Raw genomic sequence first — 18,741 nt, 5'->3', positions numbered from 1 at the left:
AGTAAAAACCTGAATTAAACAGTTGGCATATATTACATCTTGAAGTTCTTCATGCCTGATTGCACACATTCCTGTAGCCTTGTCACCACAGAGATCAAAGACCATATCTACAGAAAAAAGGCAGCATTGTACACTGTAAAAATGTAAGTCTTAACAATCTTCTCCCAGTAGCCTGCATTTCCCTGCACTTTCTCAGTAATGCCTGGGCGAGGCTTCATCCTTCACCTTGTAAAGCACTGCACTGTTTGCTAATGCAACTTTATAGCCACATTATATTCTTTAGAAATGCCTCTTCACATTCTTCCTTTGAATGACCCTTTGCTGTTGTCACAGCTGTAGGGGTAGTTGGCCTGCCAGTCAGGCTGCCACATAAGGTGCTCCATCTGTAAGCAACATCCTGAACATTCTTTCTTGGAGGGCCAGCTAGATAAGTAGATTAAATGGGGTCGGAGGCAGAATTACTAATAAGCGAGTAAATTAAGGTGTCAGTTGTTTCTTTTTATCAAGAAGTGGTTTGAAACTGAGTAATCTTTTTTTCCTCAAAAAAGTCAAGTACTAGGTTGTGTCTTTAATAGCTCCAGTTTACAAATAATGGGGAAATTACAAAGTACTTTATTGGCTGTAAATACATGTGTAATGGTGTCTTAGGAAAAACTACATCTGTTTGGTGGATTTGTGGTAGCGCAGACATATGCCATGGCATGTCTTAGGTGATGACCACTGATATGGTGCCTAAATGGTTTTTCCACATTGAAAAAATTAAGTTGAATTATTTCATGGTTAATCCATCATTGGGCACTTGTACACACATTCACACCAACACATGTTAGGCAAATGCAGTCATTAGTTTAATGTTGACGTGATGAAGAATCCATAATATTAGGGGAAATCTCACACAGACATTAGTAGAACTCCTCATGTATATTAACCAGGTGTATAGGCAGTACTTCTAACCATTGTACTACCTTGTCACCTTTGAATGGTTTCCCCTATTAAATAAAAAAATGACAAAAATATATGAAGTAGGTTTTGTAAAAAAAAAAAATCACAAAAATGTCCGTATTCAGGTATTTCTAATTTTATTGATACTAGATCTGTACATTTGAATTTGTGAAAATGTTTCCCCTCTTAAACTTGTTTTGGAAACCAGTTTTATTTCATTGGCTTCCTTAACCTCAAAGCAACACAATGCTATGTATGACCGAGGAAGTTTTTGTTCTCTGTTGCTAAGAAATCTGTGTTTTTCTGGACCGTCCTCTCTGTCTCATTCTTTCAGTGAATTTACAGGAGGCCTGTTCCTCGGCAACAATTTTTCTTGGCATGCTAGCACTTCATGGTTCTTGTTTACTTTGCAAACAGCTAAAGGCAAAGGGCTGCTCCTAATCTCATGGTGCTACGTATTAAAGAATAAATGTGTCAGCAACAATGTTCATAGCAGTAGCCATGTGAGGTAGGTGCATTTCCTACTTTTATTAAGAATATGGATTTGTTTATTTCAAAGACGATTGGAAGCAAAAGCTGATTCTTACAGTACAGTAAGTGAATTGTTATCTTTGAGTTGCTTTGAATTGTAAACTTTATTGAAGTAGATTTTAGTATTTAAAACTTTTTCCTTTAAGATGTTTTACCTAATTGAGATACTGACATGTCTTTATTTTGATATTTCATAAATTTTTCAGTAAAAATATTAATAAAAAAATTAGTATAAAAACTGTTTAATATATTTCCCTGTAACAAATGTTTTATCAAAGTAAACACTTCATCAAGCCTGAACTACATTAAACAGCTTGAAAAATGGACGGATGGATAGATACGTGGGTAATTTTCATACAGGTACATTAAGATATCCATTGTAACTTTACTGACTATATCAGATAAGCTTCCACAGGAACTATTATTGTCCCCTGAACTTTCTCGTACTTTTATATCTCAAATTCACTGTACTGTGATATCTTGATTTTAGATCTTTGTCTTCCCACTTTTCACAAAAGCTTAATATTATTGTACTAAGTTGCAAAATATTTAGCAGTTATTCATCCTTCCATTCATTCTCTCTGTGTTTGCCTTGCTTGTTTCAAGAAATCCAGTTTTTTCCCAATGTTCAAAGGCATGCTGTACTTTGATTGGTAACTCCACACTTGGCCTACTGTGGGTGAATTTCAGACTGTGGCCTTTTTGGGCCCATATTTTTCTAGTGCCCTGATAGAAGCTCCAGCTTTGGTTCCCCTAGTCAGAAAAATAAAGTATAGAGGGAAAGTATGAGTTTATTTAGTCAGAGAAAGAGTCTTATGATTTACCAATGTCAAAGTGATTCAATAAACAGTACATACTTACTTTACAATACCTGGACTTTCAAAATGAACTTTCAATTTTGCTGAACACATTTATAGAGATCTGGGGTGCTGGTTGAAGATGGTGAGCAACTTATCTTAAATATGGAAATCAGTAGGTGATGATACATTTTCCTTTGTTCTGAGATACCAAAGGTGTTTTGGTAAAGAGGATGCTGTGCTTGTGTATGCTGTGTGGCATAGTGATTAGTACTGCAGGCGCACACTACCATTGTGCCACATTCAAATCACACTCCTGGTTATAGAGTTTGCACATTTAACATTTCTCATTTTCTAAGTGGGTTTTCTTTATGTTTTCCAGTTTTTCTCTGAGGTTTTAAAGGTTAATTGGCAATTGTTAGTGAGTCAAGTATGAGTGTAGGTTATGTAATAGACTGGTGCCCGGTCCAGGGTTGCTCCCTGCCTTATATCTGATTTTGCCAGGATAGGCCATGCCCCTTAAAACTGCAAATTTCTAGTATGAAGGCAATAACAGATGTTGAACCTTAAAATACTGGATACGTGTTGCTTTAAAGTACGTAATGATTAGAAACTGAGCAGATATAAAAACAGAAAAGTTACTTTGGACATCTACTCATCCTAGTCAGTTATTACTGATACATTGAACCAATATTATCAGTTGTTATCAGTCTTATACAAATGAACCTGAAGGTACATACAGAGCCATTGAATCGTTATCAGCAGTTTAATGAGTGATAATAATTATCACACACATTAAGAGCATGTTGGCCTTTGTGAACATATAAAAGAGATTAGCCCAGTCCCATCTGTAACATTAACCACTTTTAAAAACATTGCATATTAAAGGAAAAGTTGCTTTTGAAAAAATAGAATACTACGGGTTTTATTTCTATTTTGTACATGTGCGAGTAAGGCACAGTGGTTCACTTATAAGTTCTTCTGTCTGCTGTCAGTGACCTTAGTCTAACGTCAGATCACAGGACTATTAATTGTTAAACATCTCTTGAAATCTTTCCTCAGGTTTGGAGTATGCATGCTCTGCTGGTGTTTACTTTTGTTTTCTCCAGGTGCCTCACATATTCCACACATATACTGTAGAGATTAGGTTGATTGGTGATTCCAAAGTGTTCTGCTTTGAATGAGTGTACTTTGATATGGACTGGCATCTAATCTAGCATTGGCTCCTGCCTTGTTTATAATGGTGCTGGGATTGACTATCTGTTTTGAAATAGGTGGGTTAATAAAATTGTCAGGTGAACGAGTATTCATGCAATTCTACTCATTGTGGAAATCAAAACTCTCAATGCACTTAAAACTCAGTAAGGTCCCTGCATGTTTGTATGTTCTCCTCCTGTCTGTTTTGGTTTCCTCCTGATACTCCAATTTTCTCCCACAGTCCAAAGACATGCAGGTTAGGTGGACTGCTGATGCTAAATTGGCCTGGGGTGTTTGTGAGTTCATCCTGCCAGGGATTGTTCTCACCTTGCACCCTGGTAAGGCCCCAGGCGACCTGTGACCCAGGCTTAGAAAAAGGAATTGGATGGTACCATAAAGCCCTGCATTGATATGAAATGTGAGTCTAAGTCCTGCTATTCCAGGATCATTAGGGCCTATAACCTACCTGAATCCTAAATGTCACAGATTTGGGGAACTGACCCTGCAAATCTAGAATCTACTGTTACACATCACACAATAAAAACACCACAATTACTCACAGACACAAACTCAATACTCACATCTTTGTGGAAGACATTAATTCCATCGACTGAAAAACTCCACCAATATCTAAAACAAATGCAGTTGCCTTAAATTTTGCTGGTCTCTGTCTTATTAATTTGGGTTCGTTAGTAACAACCTGGTTTATTTTTCAGGTCAGAGCTGCTACACTCTGAATCATGTTTAAGCTGAGAAATCGGACCGTATTTGTTTAAGCTCTTGTAGGTTCCTCAACCAAGACTGCTAGCAATAATAATAACACACAGAAATGTTAAATGAGCTTTAGATACAGTAGATTAAAGTGAAAAATAGTATCTTCTATATCTGATGTGACATTATGCAATTTGTAGTAATGAGGTATGTTAGATTAGCCAGCCACCACTCACAGATCGTGTTGCCAGACAGCCAATAGTATGCTGCCTGATGAGCTGATGCTGTACAAAGGATTAATAGCTGCAGCGAGTTCAGCAGCAATCATTAACCTTTATTTTTTTCCACTCTTATTTAGGACGTAAAACACGAGACATCAGACAGACAAGCCTGTCTTTCTGTTTGTGATGTCAAAAACCTGTACAGTCGTTATTTCTCATTACTGTATATGCATTCTACTTCTAGATGATTTTTCATTGGTTGTCAGCTCTCGTGCACATGCAGCCCATCCCTCTAACTAAAGACAAAATCAAATCTGTTTGATTTTGTCATAGTGGGTCACAAGGTTTGTCATATTACTGTCTCTTCTACGCGGTGGTGGGCTGGGGAGGCAGCATAAAGAAGAGGGACACCTCACACCTGGATAAACTAGTAAGGAATGCAGGCTCTACTGTATACACAGAACTGGACAGTTTGACATCTGTGGCAGAAGAATAGGCACTGAGCAGGCTCCTGTCAATAATGGAGAATCCACTGCACAATATCATCTCCAGACAGAGGAGCAGCTTCAGCGACAGACTGCTGTCACCATCCTGCTCCACTGACAGAATGAGGAGATCGTTCCTCCCCCACACTATTAGACTCCTCATTTCCACCCGGGTTAAAACATTAACATTATACAAAGTTATTGTCTGTTATTCCTGCATTTTTATCTTTAATTTAATATTGTTCTTTATGTATGGTGTTGCTGGATTATGTGAATTTCCCCTTGGGATTAATAAAGTATCTATCTATCTATCTATCTATCTATCTATCTATCTATCTATCTATCTATCTATCTATCTATCTATCTATCTATCTATCTATCTATTAAGAGACTGGCTTCACAAGAGAGTGCCACCAACCGCCTCAGTCTGCCTCCATCTGGCTACTATGCTGTAAATAAAGGCTACAACTGAAAATCACTTGAAAAGTGTTCTAATGTGACTTATTCATTAGGAAGCCCCACTGTGCGTATTTTGACAATGGAAAGACTGTATTTCATATTGAAATGTTGTATGAATAGTTAGGTTTGCTGAAAGTACAGCTTCTGAATTTCATTAATGACCTGGTTATAATGACACTAAATAAATAAACTGTTGGTAAATTTTAAATGAGCCAAAATCAGACCTTCATTTTTATAGGGTAGAGATGGTGAAGAATTTTAATTTCTTAAATGTCACCATTTCCAGTGGTGAAAGATTTTTGGAGTGCCACAAGAATCGGTCACCTTTTTCAACAGCTCAGATACTGAAAGTGCTTTAATCTTCTTCATCACAATCTAGGAAGTCAGTATTTCTGTTAAAATCAAGAAACAACTACAGGGAGTGGATTGCATCAATTGTAAAATCAAAGGCTTTTGATTCCCCCCATGGTTTCACTAGTTTCATTCTTCCTTAGACTGAAATGAAAAACCATAAAGATCTTATCTAGTCTTTCAAACCTTGCTCATCCTTTATTAACTCTGTTCATCTTTAATTTCTTTCGAGACAAGTCTACTCAGTTTTATAATGAAACCTAACCATAACTTTGTAAGAAGCCTTAAATAACCATCTCATGTTTAGAGTCTTTTACAGTGCTCCGCTGAATGTGCTTATATAATTTAGAAATAATGATTGTATGTTGGCTTTTGGGCTATGATAATTTCTGTTGACATGAAGCTGTTTGTTTGTGTTGATACTTTTTTCTGTGAGCTTCATTCACCAAATCAGATTTCTCAGAAATGGTGTTGTTATGCAATAAAATAATGATCTGTTTACATTCATTATAGCCATTTTAATAGGACTGGTGGATGATGAGGGTTGGCAGACTCAGCGTTAACCTTTTCTGGTTAACTGCTCTACTTTAGAAGCTAAAAATGCTTTTGCTGCTATTATTAATTGCAGGGTCACAAAGCATACCAGTAGTGAGCTTAACCAACTAGTGATAAGACCTGTTGTGGTCTTTTCTAGCAAACAATGACACTTTTTGTACAACCATATATAACTCACTCACACCGTGGAAAACTTAGAGCTGCCAGTCAACCTTAAACAATGTGGGTAAACAACTGGAGTAGCCAGAGAAAAACTCCACGAGGAAAACATAAAAACCGGAATGCTGAATCCATAAGGTAGCAGTGCTAACTCATGTTTTGCAATTCTTCCCCTTAATAATATCTGTTCTTTCACTTCTAGTTTTAAAACTAGGTAGTTTTTTTTTTACTATAGACACATGAATAATCTATCTATCTATCTATCTATCTATCTATCTATCTATCTATCTATCTATCTATCTATTGTGAAAGACCAGCCCAGACACAGACAGACACTGAGGCTCACGATGTCCAAAACACACAGCGTTTATTTACACAACTACACACAATACTGTGCACAATCCACAAACTCAGTCCTTTGTGCTTCTCTTCAGCCGCCTCCACTCCTCTCCCACGAGCTCCATCTTCTCCCTCCCGACTCTGGGTCCCCAATGGAGTGAGGTGGCTCCTCTTATTCAGGTCCTGGGAGTGTTCCAGGTTGCTCATCACTATTACCTGAAGGTCCTCTACAGAGCTTTGCAGCTCCCCCTGGAAGCCCCCACAGAACCCAACAGGGCTTCACCAAACTCCAGTTCCTGACATGCCCTGCAGGAATCTGTGGTGCCACAGCCACCCAGAAGGGCTGCCCTCTAGTGTCCCAGGGGAGGTATTGCCTCATCAATGCCTTTTCCCCTGGTCCTTCCGCCTTGCTGGTGTCCCAGCCAGGTAGTAGCAGTGGCTGTCCATCACATTATCTATCTATCTATCTATCTATCTATCTATCTATCTATCTATCTATCTATCTATCTATCTATCTATCTATCTATCTATCTATCTATCTATCTATCTATCTATCTTATTTTTTGCACACCTTTGAGTGTACTCTGAGGTTCCCTTCTGAGTATAAACTAATTTGAATTTAATTTAATTTTTACAGAGAAAATAACAACTGAAGCAGTCAAACAGAAAATCTGTATACAGCAGCTTATGTTATATCTTCTTACCATAAGTCATCAGGACATTTGCAAAAGTATGAATCCATAATAGCCAACTGGGTTGAGTTCAACATGTAGGTATTACCATTGGTCAAATAATGGACATCTTTGTATTTGCGTTTAAGCAGCAAGAATTTTCCTAAATTCATCATGAAAATAATTGGTTAATTTGTAATTTTATTTCAGAATTAAAGAACAAAAGACAATATGGATAGCATAACCCATACGGATTCTAAAAGACATCAGTCTTTTCGATTTGACAAGAAAGCAACATTTTCAGCACATCAGACTTTAGCCTCTCTGCGGAGTAAACGCTTTGTCTTTCCTGCAGCCTCTTCCAGTGTTGACGTATGGACAAGGAAAGCACCAGATTTTACTCCTAAACTGTACAGATCTTTAAGTTTTCCAATGAACCAAAAAAAAAGTAAAGACATTTCACAGAATCCTTTCAACCCAAAAGAAAGGCAGAGCACTGTGGATGAGATCAACAGAACTCTACTACCAGACATAGTGGAGAAAAGGGAACTGCCTAAATTTATTTCAAGATATAAACCACCAGATCCGCATGAAGCAAGAGTAATATTCGTGAAGACAGGGAAATATCCTACTGCAGTTTTCAAAGATCCCAAGCCACATGATTTTAGACAGGTTGGTTCTTAAATACTCTAAATAATAATTAATTTTGTTTTAGTTTGTTCACTCATTTTTTTTATTAGTGAGGCTGTTAATCAATGTATTTCTTTTTTTTAACAAAAAAGTACCAATAGTGTTTAAAAGATTCTTTTTAATATGTTACTTGCCACATGTAGTTTGTACTGATGGCCAAATGAATTTTTAATTTATAAAAGGTTTTTATGCAGAAAGGAGGCAAAAAAGGTTTATGATATAAAACAAGTCAGTGGTGACCTATCATATTTTATTTAGTAAATTCATTTTGATGTGTTTTACTAATAGTATAGTGGCACAAGAGTTAGTGCTGCTCCTTTACAGCACCAAGTCCTGGATTCAATTCCCAATACTGTTTTTATCTACACGGAATTTACTTACTTGCCAGTGCTTGCCTAATTTTTCTCTCAATATCCTGATCTCTTTCAATATCCAACAGACATGCAAGTTAAGTTAGCTGGCAACTTTAAATTAGCCTGATGGCAGACTGTTCTTGATTAAAATTTCAACAATTGCTCCCAGTGGATGAAAATACAAGAACCATATTATTACATAGCCACATTCGCTTTGCAGGCAATTTCTCAATTCTGAAATACAAAACTCAGTTTGTTTTTTTTTAAGCTATTTTCTTTGGGTGAAAAACAAAGAATATTGCTCCCTAAAGCATCACTAGTATTTCTGCCTTTATTTGTTGCTGCAGTGCATAACCAATGTAATCCTGTGAAAAAAATTCTCCTCATGATATTTGTTCATATTGCAGAGTAGAAGTGCAGTTTTTTTTTTATTAAATATGATATGATGCATATTTTCCACACAAAGACACACTAAAAATTTACCTCATGCACATTACTGTGTTTTCTCCACAGGAAAACTAACTACACGAAAAGTCGCTGTGGCCAAATCCCCAGCTCCCACAATTAGTTCCTAATTGAGGATACACATACTTTGCCAGTTTTTTTTTATTTTTTTTTTTAGAAATCTTTATTTAAATACTGAATAACAGGCAGATGCATGGGGAATTAATGAATGAAAACACTTCCAGATAGGAACAAAATACAGTTCTTCTTCTACCAATAGCACAAACTTACTGAAAGTAAAACCTTTTGCTGCAAATAAAATTTCACAGAAAATTTTTGTCCCTAATATTCAATGTAGAGAAGACAAAGGACATAGATTTGAGTAAGTTTAATTGCCAAAGTAAAATAACATAGATTTTCAAATACATTTAATACAATAAAAGGGGGGCGGTACAGTGGCACAGTGGGCAGCGCAGCCTCACAGTAAGGAGACCCGGGTTCATTTCCTGGGTCCTCCCTGCATGGAGTTTGCATGTCTCCCCGTGTCTGCGTAGGTTTCCTCCGAGTACTCCGGTTTCTTCCCACAGTCCAAAGACATGTAGGTTAGGTGCATTGGTGGTCCTAAATTGCCCATAGTGTGTGCTTGGTGGGTGTGTGTGTGTGTGTGTGTGTGCACCCGCACCCTGTGGTGGTCTGGCACCCTGCCCGGGGTTTGTTTCCTGCCTTGCACCCTGTGTTGGCTTGGATTGGCTCCAGCAGACCCCCGTGACCTTGTAGTTAGGATATAACGGGTTGGATAATGGATGGATGGATGGGCAATAAAAGGGTCCAGAGCCTACCTTAGCAACACAGGGTACAAGGTTGAAACACCCAATATAGGATACCAGCCTATTGCAGGGCACATACACATGGGCACTCACACTGGAGCCAATTTAAAATCTCCAGTTAACCTGTGGGAGGCAAACCAAACGACTAGATGCTTGATGTGAGAAGCACCACAGCTAATCAGAGTACATACAAACTTTTTAACAGTTTATAATAACATACTGCATGTAGTATTTGTTAATACTATATAATTAATAGTTAATATAATTCATATGTAATATTGCATCTCAGGGGTGGATATGCTATGAAACTAATGAAGCCAATCCTGGAGGGTCCCTAGAAACAACTTTAATTTTCATCCCCCCATAACTTGAAAACTATATGGCACAGGAAATTTTAAATCACAACAGTAACTTTGAAATGTGAAATAATCCAGTACAGCAATTTTAATCAAATCCTGAGATGCAGCAGTTAATATTTTTATACATTTGTGACTTTTGTGAAACAACTCCATTGATAAAAAGAGCATAACAGTTCAAGCTTCAGGACCCCAAAAATGTAAGTCCACCACTATAGCACTTGCAGTATTTTGATAGAATATAAATTGCCAAATTATTAATGAAAACAACATTATTAAGCAATATACTCTGCATTTTTACTGAAAAAAATTTATTATTGTTATTATTTTAACAGTATGAGGAAAACATCACTGAATTTGTAACAAGTTATGATCGAGATCCAAGAAATATAAATTTCAAATCCCGGCATCTAAATACAAGTAAGTTTGCATTTTATGTGATTAATGAAAATGTATTTTAGTGACACAAAATGTTGTGCCGAAAGGTACGTTTGTGTCCCAAAAATGACCCGTGTAGTACTGTTTATCTGATTTCAAAAACCATTTTTTTACTTGTTACCAGATTAGTAAATCATTCTAAACAATGCTGGTTTAACAGTTTATGTGTTTTTTTTTTAGTTCACCTGTCTCAGCAAGGTCAAGATATAGAACAAAAAAACTCAAGAGGATTAATCACATATAAACCAGCAGAGCCTAAATGGGAATCAAAACTGATTCTTCCTAAGAGACCTTGGCCCCCAAAATCTGATTCATATACTGTAAGTGTAACTGCTGCTTACCACCTAATGTGTGATTCATTTCAATTTGCACAAAATTACCAGAAATTGTAACATTATGGCACATTGGCACATGCTGCTGACTCACAGCTCCTGCCCTAGTCACTGTCTGCCTTGTTTTTGCACTTTGTCCGAATGATCAAGAGGATTTCACTCCAGGTCCTACAGTTTTGTTCCACATTTCAAAGACATGCAGATTAGGCTGATGGGAGATTTTAAATGTGCACTGAATGGGAGAGGTGTATGTCAGTGAGTGTGAACTGAAATATTTGGCAGAACAGACTGGCATTTGTTCCAGCAGTTATTTTTTGATGATGTACATAGATAATTTGCATGTCTGTGACCCTGTATTGGACTAAGCAGGCTCACAAAATGGATAGATTCATAGATGGCCAATTGTCAGTCCGTCATTACCCAACCCGCTATATCCTAACACAGGGTCATGGGGGTCTGCTGGAGCCAATCCCAGCCAGCACTGAGTACAAGGCAGGAACAAACCCCGGGCAGGGAGCCAGCCCACCACCAGACACACACACAAACACACACACACCACACACCAAGCACACACTGATTTCATTCAGAAGTCAAATTAGAGATAAATTCTTAATAAATGGGAATAGAATCAGTATAAGATAGGAATTGCAAAAACACATGTCCAGAGCATTCTCTTAGTGGCTACATTTCAGTGTATAATACAATATTTGAGTCAAAATATAATATACAAATAAAATAAAAATAGTTACACTTTAAATTTCATTTAACTGAAGCCTGGTAATGGAAGACAGGATGATGGTGCAATGGACAGTGCTTCTGCTGCCCCACATTTTCAAGAGACTGGGTTTGAATTCCAGCCTGAAGTTTGCACATTCTTTTTTATGCCTGTGTAGGTTCATTACCAAATATACGCATGCTGGGTTAACTGGGTGATTTTAAATTTGTCCAGTATGAGTAATTGCTCAAGTTTGTGTGGGAGTGCCTTTACTTTACACATTAATGAAGATTGCCTGTCTCCATTGTCTGTTACTATCATGTGATCTTTGAACCCAAACACAATCAGAAACACCCTTGTAATTTCTATCAGCTTAGATGTAAGCGGATAAACTTTGTTATATACTTGTCAAGCTTTAAAATATCAGAGGTGAAATCTGAAAATAAGTGTCAAATCTTTACTTTAACAAGTCCATTGATAAAATAAATGAGCTGGGAGATAAGTGCAGTATGAATTCTTGCGAGTTAATTATTAATTTCATACTCTTCGGTTGGGACAACCTACACATGCCAGCCAACTTGAAATTATATCTTTGAACTGTGAGAGTGTGCACCAATGTGGCAGGCCTATCTGTTAGTAAGTTAAAACTCCAAAATGTAAAAATTCAAGATGTAAACAGACAGAGGTGATCAGAGAGACAAAAAAACCCACACAAACTTCAATGCTCCCATCTGACTTGTTTAATGTCTGTGGTGACATGCTCACATGAATGACTCCCAATGTCCCCAAAAAATTTCCCAATACACGTTTTTCACTCTTTTTAGCTGATTTCTTGACCAATGTCTTAACCTACTCTAGGCTTAGTATGGTCCTAACTGTGATCCAGCTTTAAACCCCACCCTTGGGCTATATCAGGCCATCTCTGGAATCATACTCAGGTAGATGGAAACTATTTAAACTCCCAAAGCCACCAGGTCAGAGCAGTGCTGGATCAAGAGCAACATTGATATCACTTGTATTTAAATGAACAGTTGTATTTATGATTTTTTGGCCCAGCTACCCTCTTATAATAGACAGCTTGGTCACTACTGACTTATTATTGTTTATTATTGTATATATTTTAATTTTCCAATATGACTTTCAAGATCATAACACAATGCAATCCTTTACTTAATTTTTTTTTTCATTTGAACCACTGATAAAGAGTCCTGCTTAAGGTCACAGAGTGGGTCAGAAGTATGAATTGAGTCAGATACCTTGTGGTTCAAGGGCCAAGAATTTAACCAGTATACTACACTGCCAAATAATGACTTTTAAATGGATACCATTTTATCCTTTCTTGGGCACATTGGTATATTGTCCTCTAGCTCGAGATTATCTGTTCACCCTAGAATACTTTATTTGCATGGCCTCTCTATTCACAAATGTGGGCTTCTATCAATCAAATTTACCCAAACTGTTAGCCATATATTATGTATATAGTATATAACGAAAGCTCATAGAGAATCAGCTCTTTCCCAACTGCAAGATGAATTTCTTCTGAAGCTTCCATCCTCAGTTTTGAGGACCAGACTATGAATCTGCACCTGTTAATGATGTAATGGTGTCATTGGTAGCAGACAGACATAAAGAACAGGACTTTCATATGCTTGATATCCTTTTTTCACTTGAGAAAGCAAATGCGTAAATGAATAACTTTACTAATCAACAGCAGCATATATTAATAAAAACGGTAAACCTTGTAGCGGTCAAAAACCGCTATGAATCACCACATTTATAGTAATGTGTTAGATACAGATTTAATGTCAACCCCAAACTGCCTTCAGACCCCTTCCTGTGGTGCTGATAGATTACATACAATGATACCAATAAAAATAACCCAGAGAAACGGTGCAGAGAATCAAAATGTAATAAATCAACTATATATAAGTCACACAAATTCAACAACAATATTCCATTTCCATAACCGTACACCCCCTTTCCCACCTACTGTATACAAATAACGCGAAAAGTCGTGAACCCAAAATATCCCACATAGTTTAGTCATTTTATTAAATAAAATATTCCACAACGTTTCCAAGTCTTTAGATTTTCTTGCTCATTCAGTCTTGATCCTCTTAACCATCCCATCCACTTCTTTTGGCATACCGGGATCTCTTCAAGGTGGCCACCTTCAAACTGTGTGGGTTTTCAGCATTCCACTGAGGCAATCGCTTTTCTGGCTTTGAATAGCTCATACCCATATCCTCCGCCATAAAGCTTGGTCTCTATTTTCCCTCTTGTTTTCTTGCCTTTTCGTGAACTTTTTTTTTAACAGTACATCCATGTCCGTTTCCATGGCACCTTCCCAGAAATCACTGCAACAGTCCCATACCTCACAAAGGTCCTCCCTATTGACGTATACCCAATACTCTCATCTTAGGTCTTACACTGTTTTCTATATGTGCTCAGACAGAGACAGGGTTCATATTAGTAATAACACAATAGAGTGATAAAAGAAAAAATCGAAAATTATGTGGCAGTGCTACAATCTTTCTTTCATTTTAGAGAAGATAAAGACAAATCATTAAAAAATCTGAACTTATAATAATATATTTGAATGTGTTTTCTGTAGAGACATAGAAGAAGACGTGGTATCCACACAGCACTAATTGATCGTGTAGATGAAAAGCTTACCCGAATTTGGGAGATGGTAAGGTCATTCCATTTTACATTTTTATTTTCTGATGAATAAGAAGAAAATGTAATGTATTAATTAGACAAACAGAACAAAACAAATCCTTGGCACTGTTCTCTTATATTAGAGAATTTGAAAACAGAAAATTCCACTAAACACTTGCTTTGATACAGTGATGCACAAGCTAGTGCTGTTCAAGTACTAGTCCAATAACTGTCTGTGTGGATTCCCAGCTCCAGACTCAAGACTGTGCAAATCTAACTTGATATGATCATCGAAGGACAGAATACATTTCAAATGATTTACGGAACCAGTAACAAAAGAGTTTACATGATTGATGAGTTTGAAATTATAAGAATTATTACAGTGAATGTGAGATATTATTTTTAATTGGGTTCTTCAAAAAGAACATGGAGACACAGATGGATATTTATTGAGAAAAGTATTCACTCAAACATTATAAAGGATTTTTCACACTTGGTGTAAGCTACCAAGAAATGCAGTAGATAGTAGAAATTTAGTGACCTTCAAAACTTGAGTCTACTATTTTGGAAAATTTTGGGGAATGGGATTGATAAACTTTGTTGGGCTGAATGGCCTGCTCTCCTGAAATTCATCTAATGGTCTCAAAGCAAATGTGCAGTGGCAGCTATTGTGGAGGTACTAAGAATGTGAAAATATTATGTATTATAATACATACATAAATAAGTATGAGATAGCTTACGACACTGGGTTAACTCTGTAGAATATAGAGAAAAGCAGTAAACATGGTTGCTTGTGTTGCATGTTAATAACAGTTATACTGCATAAAATGTCTGTGATGGACACAATAACAGCAAAGCATCCTAAAATGCATTTTAAAGGATTGAACAATATTGAAATATGTTGGATAAGGCATTTATCTACATTCATTTAAGAGTCCAACAGAAAAACACTTCAGGTATTTCTCTTTAGCATTGCACCTATCAAAAAGAAGTATAAAAGATGAATAAAATACTGTAAATACATAGAGCCTTCCAATTACAGATCTTGGTACAGTCTGGAACAAAACCACAACAGCATTGTTAAGGGTGGTGAAATTAGAAAACATCAAGAAGGAGGTTTTTGTTTTCTGCCTTTTTGAACCATATTTTTTATTATTTATAGTTAATGATATTTTTTCACATCTTTACAAATATCATCCAGTATTTTTCTGGTTTCTGTGGATGCTTCCCCAAGGCATAGCTGCAGAAGATCATGCATCAGTTTGGTTACAACTAGATGCCATGTTACTTAGGTACAAAGAATGTGAATTATTTCAGATTAGAACTTTATGTAAGAATTAATGGAAAGACTCTCTGGTGAATGAATTCATGGTTTTGTTAGAAGATGAATTTCATGTTTATGGTTAAAGCAATCCTTTATTATGATTCTTTTTTTTTTTTTGCCTGTTCAATTAAACCATCCTGGTCTGAAGATTTTAGTTTCTGGTTTGCATATTCAACCTCTGCCACATTAAAAATAAAACAACAATTAGCTCTTTTTTATGACAGTCATTCTCTTTGAACACATCTGGAAAAGCATAAAACGCAGAACTCTTGTTATTGCCAAATTTGGGAAAAAGAGGAAATGTTTAAAATGCACAGAAGGATATCATCGTGTGAGACTGAAAAGGGAATACTGAAAAAGGAGCAGTGAACTGAAAGCAGGAGCTAATGAAGCAAAAGGAACTTGGTGGGACTGGAATTTACAATGGTACAGACAAAGAAGACTGGATAAACTTTACAAAGCAGGGAAACAGACTACAAGAAAATGACAAGTAAATATAAATTATTTAATAATTATATAAAAAGGAAGCAAACCAGGCTTAGAAAAATTTTGCACAAATAGGTTTTTTAAAAGGGGCATTGCTATACTAATTGAAAATATGAAGACAGCAGATGTAGTAAGAAAATATCTACAGAAATAAAAAAACCAACAGTAAATAATTTTACCATATTTTCTACAATCTTTGAAAAGGAGAGAATGGAGGCAGACTTTATGACATCAGTAATGACACCAAATCCAAAGAAATCATCTATAGCTGACATCTCAGGTTTTAACATAATCAGCTGAATAACAAATTAATTGAAAAATATCCTGAAAATTGTTCAGGGCAGGAATGAACACAAACCAGAGTTTTCCATTTGCCAACAATCAATTTTTAGATCTGAAAAGGAATTTGGAACAACTGAATCAACTGCTGTAAGGAGAATACCCCATGGAAGCAGCTTGAAATGTAATAAAGAAGTGTTGAAGACTGATTGCAGTTTTACACAGCAGTCAGACAGCAACAGCAGAAATGGCTGAAGTTGAAACAGAGGACACCGTGATTGGACGGGATATAAAGCAGTGATACATTTCATAACCAGAACTTTTCAGTATCTACATAGAGTACTTGAATAAAGTAGACCTGACAGAATGCTACTGATTTGGAGAAGAAACAGCAAAATAAGGCAGATTTGTAAATGACAAGGCAGGGACAGTGTCAGAGGTTTTTGTCATTAAGTCAAATAAAGCACCAAAATATTTTGGGGAAAAAATACGTCCAATAAAATATTAATGTGATGAAGGAACCAAAAAGAGATGGCATACGATAAAATATTACTACGGAAAGTTGAAAGCTGTAAAAGGGGGAAGACAGCTTTATTAAATGAGATTTCTCTAAAGAAATCAGAATTAGAATGATCAAAATGCATTCTGTAAGAAGAACCAGTAATTGGACCCTTATTAAATGTTGTAAAGCAAAGAAGAATAATTAAGAGAGACATACAGTATGTAATGTGGCAACATATGCATGCGAGTCATGGACAGAATGAAGCAAAGACTTCAATAACTGGAAGTATTTGAAGAATCGGCCTTGCAAAGAATGAAAATGTGAAAATAATCTGGATGGAAACAAAAGCAAATTAAGAGGAACTACGTCAGTATAAGAATAGTGTGAACTCATCAAGTCAGTCATTAAGAGGAAGAAAATCTTTTTTGGGCATATAGTATACCAAAAGGGAACAGGCTGATGTAGAAAATGGAGGATGAATAATAGAGAGAAGAGTGAAATGAAGGACAAGGTGACAGTTTTACAGTACTGTAGATGATAATCCAAAACAGTGGATTTACTGGCAGACATTAGCAGACGACACTGTGCAAGAGAGGATTGTGCCTTGGGCTTGTTTTTTTGGGCAGAACACTTGTGGATGATTAATATTAACATCTTTTTCATTTCTGTATCACAGCTGCTTCCTGATATGCTGCTATGGTAACTAGTTCTAATATTGTTTTTTTTTCTCTTATCTTTCTCAACATATTTTGAGAATAACAGCTCGATTTGACCAAATAAATAACAAATATTGAGCAAATGAGTTCAAATTTGGTATATATAAAGTCAAAATCTAAATATGCAAAGTCGATTCTGAATATATAAAATTAAGTCAGATACAATGTATGTAGTAAATTTTTAATGTATACAGTCAATTTCTGAATAAGCAGAGGGAAAAGACTCAGGCACGTTTCTAATAAACTCACTGGGGTCTTAATAACATAGGGAATTAAATATGCCAAAATATTACACAAAATAATAGGAAATGTATTGTTTAAATAATAATTGTTCCTTTCTGTATGCAAGAACATATTGTCTTATGAATTTAAATATAATTGTCTCTTATAAACATTGGGTTTTACTTTACGTATTTAAATTTGACTTGAAAAATATACAATTTGACTTAAGGTAAACTGATTTTGACTTTTTTATGTACTCGATTGGTCTCTGACTTTTGGCATGCCATGATTTTTATATATACAGTATTTACACTTTTTTCACAGTTTTTAAAAATCTAATCTTAATACTTTTAGGAAAAGCAGCAGAAGAACAAGTGAACAGTTCATCAACCAAGAGATAAGAAAGGAGACCTACCATGTTAAGGAAACGTCTTCCATATCTTCTGTTTCTGTTGTTTGTACATATCTTGGTTACTATTTGATTTGGCATCAGAAGTGCTGAGTAGAAGTAAAGATTATTTCACCTTTACATTGATGAAAATGTTGTATTGAACCACAAATATTTAATAGTTTCTTCTTCAAAAATCCAATGAACTAATTGATCTTGTAAAGAGTATTAAATATACATTTAACATGTACTGGAATGTTCCAAATGTTTACTCACAAATCTGATAAATATGTAAAATAATTAAATATCTTATATATAAACGTCTACACATGGAAGTGTGTGTTTCTGTCTGGCCCGGAAGTGAGAGGAGGAGTCGGGGTAAGGGCTCTACCTCCAGGGCTACACAAGCGTGGCCAGCACATCGGCAAAATGAAACCTCTGAAGAAAGCGTCACTCGCTTAGCCACTAATACAGAAGTAAGGCGAGCACGTCGGCAAAACGGTATCCCTTTTACTGTTCCTCCTACCACTAATACACAAACAATGCGAGCATGTCGGCAAAAGAAAACCTCAGAAGAAAGACAGTCACTT

At 36.2% G+C, this 18,741-nt stretch overlaps 1 protein-coding gene across 6 annotated transcripts; it reads left to right on the top strand.

Moving 5' to 3' along the window:
• The first annotated feature begins 1,335 nt into the window (after nt 1-1,335).
• On the top strand, nt 1,336-18,466 carry si:dkey-30e9.6 (uncharacterized protein LOC564083 homolog). 6 transcript variants are annotated; one of them, XM_039737193.1, is made up of 8 exons: nt 1,336-1,450; nt 7,385-7,516; nt 7,629-8,090; nt 10,424-10,508; nt 10,707-10,846; nt 14,188-14,265; nt 17,502-17,524; nt 18,118-18,466. In XM_039737193.1, exons 3-8 carry the CDS (start codon nt 7,650-7,652, stop codon nt 18,263-18,265), a joined length of 915 nt encoding a protein of 304 aa, XP_039593127.1. In that variant the 5' UTR covers nt 1,336-1,450; nt 7,385-7,516; nt 7,629-7,649; the 3' UTR covers nt 18,266-18,466. The 6 variants fall into 6 exon arrangements, 5 of the variants coding, with proteins under 5 accessions (XP_039593127.1, XP_039593129.1, XP_039593132.1 ...); XM_039737194.1 differs by having other exon boundaries at nt 1,450-1,535; XM_039737195.1 differs by lacking the exon at nt 7,385-7,516.
• Nucleotides 18,467-18,741: the final 275 nt, after the last annotated feature.

The sequence above is a fragment of the Polypterus senegalus genome, chromosome 15 (assembly GCF_016835505.1).
Source record: "Polypterus senegalus isolate Bchr_013 chromosome 15, ASM1683550v1, whole genome shotgun sequence".
Classification (NCBI taxonomy): domain Eukaryota; kingdom Metazoa; phylum Chordata; class Cladistia; order Polypteriformes; family Polypteridae; genus Polypterus; species Polypterus senegalus.
Note: the sequence above shows the minus strand (reverse complement) of the source record. Positions and strands in the feature narration are given on the sequence as shown.

Bases quoted from the DNA above. Each gene is read 5' to 3' on its own strand.
- si:dkey-30e9.6 (XM_039737195.1), top strand. From the start codon at position 7,650: ATGGATAGCATAACCCATACGGATTCTAAAAGACATCAGTCTTTTCGA. The intron at 10,847-14,187 runs GTAAGTGTAACT...TGTTTTCTGTAG, and splicing joins CAAAATCTGATTCATATACT to AGACATAGAAGAAGACGTGG. The intron at 17,525-18,117 runs GTAACTAGTTCT...TAATACTTTTAG, and splicing joins CTTCCTGATATGCTGCTATG to GAAAAGCAGCAGAAGAACAA.